The following is a 9,330-nucleotide window of genomic DNA, read 5'->3' as shown; positions in this document are numbered from 1 at the left end:
CATCAAAAAAAGCTGCTATAACTACTTTTGTACATATAGGTCCTTTTCCTTTATCTTTGATCTCTTTAGGACATAGACCTAGTTGAGGTATTTTGGGGTCAAATGTCATGCACAATTTTATAGTCCTTTGGGCATAGTCCCAAATTGTTCTCCAAAATATTTGGACCCATTCACAGCTCCACAGTGCATTTGTTGCTGTTCAGTTGTTTCAGTAGTGTCCAACTCATCATGACCCCTTTTGGGGTTTTCTTGGCAAAGATACTGGAGTGGTTTACCACTTCCTTCTCCAGCTCATTTTACAGATGAAGAAACTGAGGCAAACATGGTGAAGTGACTTGCCTAGAGTCACGCAGCTTATAAGTGTCTGAAGCTGGATTTGAACTCATGAAGATGAATCTTACTGACTTCAGGCCTGGTACTCTATGCATTGTGCCACCTAGCTCCACCCACAGTGTACTAGGGTTCCTATTTTCCCACATCCCTTCCAGCATTTGTCATTTTACTTTTCTGTCATCTTAGCCCATCTGATAGGCATGAGGGGGTACCTCATTATTTATATACTACTACGTATTTATATACCACTAATTATTAGTGATTTGGAGAATTTTTTCATATGACTATTGATAGATTTGATTTCTTCTTCTGAAAACTGCCTGTAAATATCTTTTGACCATCTATCAGTTGAAGAATGCTCTGAATTTTATAAATTTGATTCCATTCTGTATCTATTTGAGAAATGAGGCCTGTATCAGAGAAATTTGCTCTAACTTTTTTCCCTTCAGTTTATTGCTTTCCTTCCAATTTCGGTTGCATTGGTTTTGTTTGTGCAAAACTTTTAAAATTTAACATAATCAAAATTACCCATTTTACTTTTCATGACCCTTTCTATCTCTTATTTGGTCATGAATTCTTCCCCCGTCCATAGATCTGATAGGTAATTTTTTTCTGTGCTCCCCTAATTTGCTCATGGTGTTACTCTACATTTAAATCATGTACACATTTGGAACTTATGTTGTTATATGGTGTGAGATATTTGTCAGTGCCTAGTTTCTGCCAGACTTCTTTCCAGTTTTCCAATACTTTTTGTTAAATAGTGAGTTCTTATCCCAATAGCTGGGATCTTTGGGTTTATCAAATACTATCTTATTGTTCGTTTGCTCTGGTATATTGTATACCTCATCTATTCCATTGAACAACCACTCTATTTCTTATCAGTAAGAAATTGTTTTGATGATTACCACTTTGGAATATTATTTGAGATCTGATACTACTAGTCTTCCTTCCTTCATATTCTTTCATTGATTTCCATTATATTCTTCCCTTTTTGTTCCTCCAGATGCATTTTGTTATTTTTTTCTAGCTCTATAAAGTAATTATTTGGTAGTTTGGTATGGCACTGAATAAGTAAATTAATTTAGGCAATATTGTCATTTTTATTATATTGGCTCAGCCTACCCGTGAGCAATTAATATTTCTCCAATTATTTAGATCTATCTTTACTTGTGTGAATAGTGTTATGTTCATATAGCTCCTATGTACTTCTTGGAAGGTAGAATCCCAAGTATTTTGTACCATCTGCAGTTATTTTAAATGGAATCACTCTTTGTCTTTTTCTGCTGAGTTTTGTTGGTAGTATATGGAAATGCTGATGATTTGTGTGGGTTTTTTTAATCCTGCAACTTAAATAAACTTGCTAATTAATTGAATTAGTTTTTAGTTGATTTTCTAGAGTTCTTAACACTTTTAAATGATATCTATGGTTTTTCAAGAGCCATGGGCCTTAACATTCCACAAAGGAACAACCAAGTAGATGAATACTGAACAATTCTCAGATGATGGACTGCAGTTAGATGACCCACTGAGTTTGTCCATCATTACATGTCTTGAATAGATACTGCAGATTTATAATGAGCTGGCCTCAGAATTGACAGGGAAGAAGAGAATGAGTTCTACTTGATTTGGGAGGTTGCACAGTATTTTTAATATTCTCAAGATCCCTGGACAAAAAACGATCTTTTAAACACTAATATTCTCCTTTTCATATTATATGGACCCAAATCATGACATGTTCCCCATAGTATTAAAAACTGCAGTTGACCCCTTTCTCACTTCCCGGCCATCTTGGCAGCAGGTCTCTGGCTGAGGGTCCTCCCACACAGCAGGCAGGAAGATGGTGACCGCAACGAAGATGAAAAAGTCACTAGAGTCTATCAACTCGAGGCTCCAGCTTGTCATGAAAAGTGGCAAGTACATGCTAGGCTACAAAAAGACCCCAAAAATGATCAGACAAGGCAAAGCCAAATTGGTCATCTTAGCCAACAACTGCCCAGCCTTGAGGAAATGAGAGATTGAATATTACTCTATGTTGGCCAAAACTGGCGTACATCACTACAGTGGCAATAACGTTGAATTGGGTACAGCATGTGGGAAGTACTACAGAGAGTGTACACTGGCTATCATTGATCCAGGTGATTCTGACATCATTAGAAGCATGCAGGAACAGACCAGTGAAAAGTAAACTGTACAAAAGTATTCTTTAATAAACCGGGCCATAACCTGTTTAAAAAAAAATTGCAGTTGACCTAACCAGCAATAGATAGATGCATGGTGAATGTAAGTTGACTGTTGCATGTTAGTAATTGTGTTATGTATACAAGAAATGACAGAAAAGTTATCATAAAAGAGATTTGCAGTTAGGAAATGATTGAGAGGGAAAACAGTACAACTCAAATATTGTATTGATATTTAAAGAATATTAAAAGACTTAAGAAAATATCTCCAATGCATTGAGTATATCACTATGTAGTACCCACAAGAAGACAAGGTCAATAATTACACATCATGAGGATGAGGATGACTTATGCCTTTCGAGGGAGTACTTTCATCAGTGATGCCATTGAAGTATCATAATATTTGGGGGGACTAGCTTGATAAAATAAAGTCATGTGTTAAGACATAGACAAATTTATTGAGGCACATTCTTGGTCAAGAAGTGACCCTTGATTCTTTCTTTGAAACAATGGGGGCCATTGCTTTTTCTTCCTCTGGTCTGCTATTCAGTAGCTTCAGCAGGTTTCTCTATATTCATATATATGTATCAATATCCTACTCTGAAATTAGCTTCTGTATACCATTTTCTCTCTATGTATCTATCTACAAGTAGCTTGTGAACATAGTTATATTTTGTCATTTTTCAGTCATATCCAACTCTTTGTGACCTCATTTGTGGTTTTCTTGGCAACGATGCTGGAGAAGTTTGTCATTTCCTTCTCTGACTCATTTGGCAGATGAGGAAACTGAGTCAAACAGGGTTAAATGACAGCCAGTGTCTGAGGCCAGATTTGAACTCATGAAGATAAATCTTTCTGATTCCTGGCCTGGCATTCTATCCATTGTGCCACCTAGTTGCCCATGGACTAATACAGTTGTCAGTATATGCTCATTGTTCAATTAGATTGATTATAATTGGGGAGGTGATTATAGTGATGGAGTGCACCCTAGGCTGGGATGTGGAGGACACATCATTCATTCAAATAACCTAACCCTGAGGTACAAAATGCTTGTTGCCACCTCCCACCCCCATCCCCTACTCCCTGGACCATTTCTAATCAGTTATTTAAAGAATATCATTGGCTGTTGGAGCTCATGTTTGGCTTTACAAATGACCAGAACCTTCTGACTAAGTTCCTTCAGCCTCAGTATTGTGTGGAAGGAGTAAATGCAATAGACAGTAAGAAGAGGCAGAGGCTGCTAATTCTCAAGGTTTTTTTTTTTTTATTGATGCATTAGAAGGTAGAGTTTAATAGCATAGGATGGCAAAGTTCAAAGTCAGGACTTGAGCTTGAGGATAAGATGAAGGGAATCAAACAGAAGGGGCTAGTGTCTGCCGTGTTTTGCCCAAATGCCCTCACTTCTTCTGACAAAGGATGGGTAGAAGGATAGGGAAGGGTTTGGGGACACAAAGCAATTTGAAGAAAGGGTCTACTCATGACCCAGCTGGAAAGCAGCTGGATTATAGACTGATAATAGGCTGATCTGACCAAGAAAGGTAGGACTGTCCAATGCCTCCCCAGTTGTGCTGCTCTTATTCCTGGCATTGGGAACCAAAGAGCTCATGTTCATTGCTTGTTACCTTTGAAGTAGGAGTAAAGGCCCCGGGCAGTGAGGCCTCGCTTTCCTCCCTGAGCCTGGCCTGCTCCTCCAAGCTGGGTGGCCTCCTGACCATGAATTTTTGATTCTCTTGCCTGCAGATTACTCTGGTCCTGCTGTTGAACTACTGTCTCCCTTGTCTGATGTCTGTTCCACTCCTGTCCCCCAATAGTGGGTTCTTGGGTCTGGCAGTCATCACTGTCCTGGAACCCTCCTGTCACACTGCAACTTCTCTGGCTGCCACTACAGCCTTGTCTCCCAGACAAAGAGCTCTCCATCTGGGTGTGACCTTGGTCCCCCAGCACTGGTTCTCTTGTTTGTTGGCTCCTTTCTTGGCCCCATCCCTGACTACTTCCTGTCTGGGTCTGGGCCCATTCCCCTGTTTGAGTCTGAGTCTGTCCCCCTAACACTGTTTCTCTTGTTATCTGGCCCCTGTCCTGTCTTTGGGTCTCTGTGCCTCTAGTCTGACTATATCCAGTTTCCCGTTGTTGGGTGACAGTATTCCCAGTCTGAGTGATCCCTGTCTGAGACTGACCTCTAGTCACTGTCACCCTTGCCTGATGGGTCCTGCCTTGTTCCCTGATCTGAGTGGTACCAGTGTGAATCTGAGACTGACCTCCAGTCACTGTCTCTCCTGTCTGATGGGTGCTGCCTTGTTCCCTGATCTGAGTGGTGCCAGTGTGAGTCTGAGGCTGACCTCCAGTCACTGTCTCTCCTGTCTGATGGGTCCTGCCTTCTTCCCTGTTCTGAGTGGTTCCAGTGTGAATCTGAGACTGACCTCCAGTCACTGTCTCTCCTGTCTGATGGGTCCTGCCTTCTTCCCTGTTCTGAGTGGTTCCAGTGTGAATCTGAGACTGACCTCCAGTCACTGTCTCCCTTGCCTGATGGGTCCCGCCTTGTTCCCTGATCTGAGTGGTGCCAGTGTGAGTCTGAGGCTGACCTCCAGTAATGGTCTCCGCTGTTTGATGGGTGCTGCCTTGTTCCCTGATCTGAGTGGTTCCAGTGTGAATCTGAGACTGACCTCCAGTCACTGTCTCCCTTGCCTGATGGGTCCTGCCTTGTTCCCTGATCTGAGTGGTGCCAGTGTGAGTCTGAGGCTGACCTCCAGTAATGGTCTCCGCTGTTTGATGGGTGCCGCCTTGTTCCCTGATCTGAGTGGTTCCAGTGTGAATCTGAGACTGACCTCCAGTCACTGTCTCCCCTGTCTGATGGGTGCTGCCTTGTTCCCTGATCTGAGTGGTTCCAGTGTGAATCTGAGACTGACCTCCAGTCACTGTCTCTCCTGTCTGATGGGTGCTGCCTTGTTCCCTGATCTGAGTGGTTCCAGTGTGAATCTGAGACTGACCTCCAGTCACTGTCTCTCCTGTCTGATGGGTGCTGCCTTGTTCCCTGATCTGAGTGGTTCCAGTGTGAATCTGAGACTGACCTCCAGTAATGGTCTCCCCTGTCTGATGGGTGCTGCCTTGTTCCCTGATCTGAGTGGTTCCAGTGTGAATCTGAGACTGACCTCCAGTCACTGTCTCCCCTGTCTGATGGGTGCTGCCTTGTTCCCTGATCTGAGTGGTTCCAGTGTGAATCTGAGACTGACCTCCTCCAGTCACTGTCTCCCCTGTCTGATGGGTGCTGCCTTGTTCCCTGATCTGAGTGGTTCCAGTGTGAATCTGAGACTGACCTCCAGTCACTGTCTCCCCTGTCTGATGGGTGCTGCCTTGTTCCCTGATCTGAGTGGTTCCAGCGTGGATCTGAGACTGACCTCCAGTCACTGTCTCCCTTGCCTGATGGGTCCTGCCTTGTTCCCTGATCTGAGTGGTGCCAGTGTGAGTCTGAGGCTGACCTCCAGTAATGGTCTCCGCTGTCTGATGGGCCCTGCCTTGTTCCCTGATCTGAGTGGTTCCAGTGTGAATCTGAGACTGACCTCCAGTCACTGTCTCCCCTGTCTGATGGGTGCTGCCTTGTTCTCTGATCTGAGTGGTACCTGTCTGAGTCTGTCTCTCCCCATCAGTTTTGTCTCCAATCTGTTGGCTCCCTCTCTCGTGTCCCTGGGTTTCAGGCTTCCTATCCTGGCCACAGACTTGAGCAGAAGTGAAGTCTTGCCTCTGAGTCTGAGTACCAGTGGTCAGATTGCTCCTATTTTGTCCTGGGAATGTCTGCTCTTCTCCTCCATGCCTAGTACGGTTTTGTTCTCTCTCGACTTTTCCTGTTCCAGTGTGACTGCTGTGATCACCCCTCATCTGCTGGGTGCTTCCAGAATTCTGACTTCCTGGCTCTTGACTTCCACAAGCTCCTTCAGGACTCTCATTTAGTGTCTTGTAGCAAGCTTGTGCCACTTTAAACACCAACACAAGGAACTCCTTAAAATCCACAGTCCCTTTGGAATCTTCATCCAGTAGGCGGAAGACTTGGTCCACTGTAGCAGGATCATGAGGTTTCTGAAAAGATCGATCTTTATTAAGCCTCCTTGTCCCCCCTAGTAAGGACACGACTTAGGGTCCTTTCTGCCCCTCATCTTTATTCACAAGGTATAGATTTAGAGCTAGAAGACCTAGATCTAGACCAGGAGTTCCTTACCTGGTGTGGGTGAAGTTGCTTTTTCTTTATTAAGCATATTAAAAACTGTATTTCAATATATAATTGGGTTCCTCTTACTCTTCTATATTTTATTTTGTGTATTTTAAAACATGATTCTGAGAAGAGGTCCATAGGCTTCACCATACTGTACCAAAGGGGACCCTGATACACAAAAAGGTTGAGAACCCCTGTACTAGACCAACTCCCTCATTTTACAAATGAGGAAATAGGTCTCAATGGTGACTCATTTCATATTACACAGGTAGAAATAACTGAGCTGGAATTTGAACCAAGGTCCTCTGACTTTGGGCAGCTAGGTGGTGCAGTGCATAGAGCACTGGGCTGAAAGTCAGTAAGACTCATCTCCAAGAGTTCAAGTCTGGCCTCAGACATTTAGTAACTCTGAGACCCTGGGCAAGTCACTTAATCCTATTTCCCAAGGTGCCTCATTTGTAAAATGAGCTGGAGGAAAATGTGGCAAACCATTCTAGTATCTTTGCCAAGAAAATCCCCAGTTTAGAGTTAGAGTGACTGAAAATGATTCACCAAATTCTGACTTTAAATCCAGCCTTAGTGCTATCTTTTTTTGACGCCTAAACCTCAATAACAAGGAATACGTTGGTACAACTGACTGACTGTGATTCCTTCAGTCTTTTTTACATATCATTTCTTTCAGGCTTAACTGAAAGCACCTTTTGTAAGGTCAGCCCCATAAATGGAAACACCCAATTGAAAAAGAAAATGGAAGCATGGCCACTTGGGAGGGGTGCCTGTCCTCCATGGTCTACAGATGTCTTTCCCAATACAAGGTGGATGCCAAGTAGAACAGGCAGATTGTAAAATGCTGACCATGAGACAAGATCACTGCTAAGCTTAAAATCCAAACAATCTTAGCCCAAGGCATTTCTTTTATAGGGTTAATTCTAGGTCAAAAGCAAAAGCAAAAGGAAAATTAAGTGGAAAAAATCATGCTGGAGCCTTTGGTATGGGTTTGACAGTAAGATATTTTTTCCCATGGGTCTTCCCTTGCTCAGCCTGGTACAGTTCTAGCAGGAAATGGCTCACCTGCTAGCCTTCAAATTCTGGTTTCCCACTGACCAGGTATCAGAACAATTATTGGTGATTTCACTAGTTGAGAACTTCCTTCACCATCAGCCCTCTACCACTTGCCAGCCAGGTGTTGGGGCCAATCTTATCTGGAAGCTTTCTGACCTTAGCTAAGGAAAACTTGGACAATAGTCACAAAATTGTCATTCTTGTCCTATACTTGGAGCTTCTCTAGCTTGAGGGTGAAGGATAGGGATTGGAGGACACGTCTTGCAAGGACTCATGCCTCTACTAGAGTAGACTTGGAGAACCTAGAGTTACCTCCATGTCACCAATCAATCAATCAACCAACATTTATGAAATGCGTACTCTGTGCCAGGTTCTGTGCTAAGCCTCAGAACTCAATCATCAAACCGATATTTTGAGAGCACCTTCTGTATAGAGGGCACTGTGCTAAGCACTTCATGGCCAGTCTACTAAGTGCAACCAACTAGGCCTTTTGTGATTTGGTTTGAAAATGGAAGACATTTTCCTATTCACCTCATAGATATAAATGTACCATTTTTGAAGGAATCTAATATTTTAAAAACCACTAGAAAATAGATTTCCAGCTCCCCCTTCCCCCGCCCCGCCATATCCATAATGCGTTTTGAGTCTGCTGTAATTCATATTCCTTTTACTCGGCACCAGAATTGGAAGAAAGATGAAATTGGGATGGTGGAGACTAAAATGGAAAGGATTTCCCCACCGCAGGGTCCCTCCCCTCCTCCCGTTCCTCTTCTTCATCCTTTTTCCTCTTTTGCTTGTGGGGCTATAGTTAACTCAGCTGCTCCCTTCACAAATCCCTGGAGCAAAGCGTGTCTCAAAGTACATAAATATCCCTTGTCCAACAGTGCTCCTTTCCCACCCAGCTCATCATTTCTTACCACAATGACATCTGTGAGCTCCTGCTCCAGGAGCTTTTTGAGCTCCCCGCGGGTCAATGTGGTACAATCACCCTCAGTCCTGGCATAGCGGCTGAAGGCCTGGATGATCCCATCGATGTTTCCCAGCAACTGAGGCATCTTCAAGTTCAGGCTAAGGAAAGACAGCATCCCACAATCCCCAATTAAATGACTGGCCAGCAACCTTGGGCCGAACTTTTGCTCCTAATTCTTCTCTGTCGTATTTATCAACCAACAAGAATTTGTTAAGTGTACTCTGGGTCCTGACCTATGTTAGGTGTTTGAGATACAAATGAAAGAATGAAACAATCCCTATTCTAACTGCAGTAGGCAGATAGTCATTCTAACTTGTAGATGTGAAATTACAATGGGTTGAAGTGGGGAAGGAACAGATTCCAGAACAATGTAAGAAGAAACTTCTTGGTGATTAGAGATGTCTGGTTTGGTGGATAGAGCACTGGGCCAGAGTCAGGAAGACTCATCTTCCTGAATTCAACTCTGGCCTCATTTTACTAGCTGAGTGACCCTGGGCAAATCATTTGATTTCTGTTTATCTTAATCCACTGGAGAAAGAAATGGCAAACCACTCCAGTGTCTGTCAAGAAAATCCCAAGAGCTGTAT

General features: G+C 43.3%; 1 protein-coding gene and 1 pseudogene across 1 annotated transcript; one reads left to right on the top strand and one right to left on the bottom strand.

Moving 5' to 3' along the window:
• Positions 1-2,170: 2,170 nt before the first annotated feature.
• LOC110216986 (large ribosomal subunit protein eL30 pseudogene) lies at positions 2,171-2,538 on the top strand (annotated as a pseudogene).
• A 1,580-nt stretch (positions 2,539-4,118) lies between these two features.
• Positions 4,119-8,828, bottom strand: LOC110217118 (uncharacterized). The gene is made up of 3 exons (XM_078156745.1): positions 8,691-8,828; positions 6,101-6,578; positions 4,119-4,963 (listed from the first exon to the last, which is right to left on the bottom strand). Exons 1-3 carry the CDS (start codon positions 8,826-8,828, stop codon positions 4,119-4,121), a joined length of 1,461 nt encoding a protein of 486 aa, XP_078012871.1.
• Positions 8,829-9,330: the final 502 nt, after the last annotated feature.

This window comes from Phascolarctos cinereus, unplaced genomic scaffold, assembly GCF_003287225.1.
Source record: "Phascolarctos cinereus isolate Bilbo 61053 unplaced genomic scaffold, phaCin_HiC Scaffold_5;HRSCAF=322, whole genome shotgun sequence".
NCBI lineage: Eukaryota > Metazoa > Chordata > Mammalia > Diprotodontia > Phascolarctidae > Phascolarctos > Phascolarctos cinereus.
Note: the sequence above shows the minus strand (reverse complement) of the source record. Positions and strands in the feature narration are given on the sequence as shown.

Coding starts and splice junctions, on each gene's coding strand:
- LOC110217118 (XM_078156745.1), bottom strand. CDS start 8,828: ATGCCTCAGTTGCTGGGAAACATCGATGGGATCATCCAGGCCTTCAGC. Junction 6,579..8,690: donor AGCTCACAGATGTCATTGTG/GTAAGAAATGAT, acceptor CGATCTTTTCAG/AAACCTCATGATCCTGCTAC. Junction 4,964..6,100: donor CACTCAGATCAGAGAACAAG/GCAGCACCCATC, acceptor ACAGGGAAGAAG/GCAGGACCCATCAGACAGGA.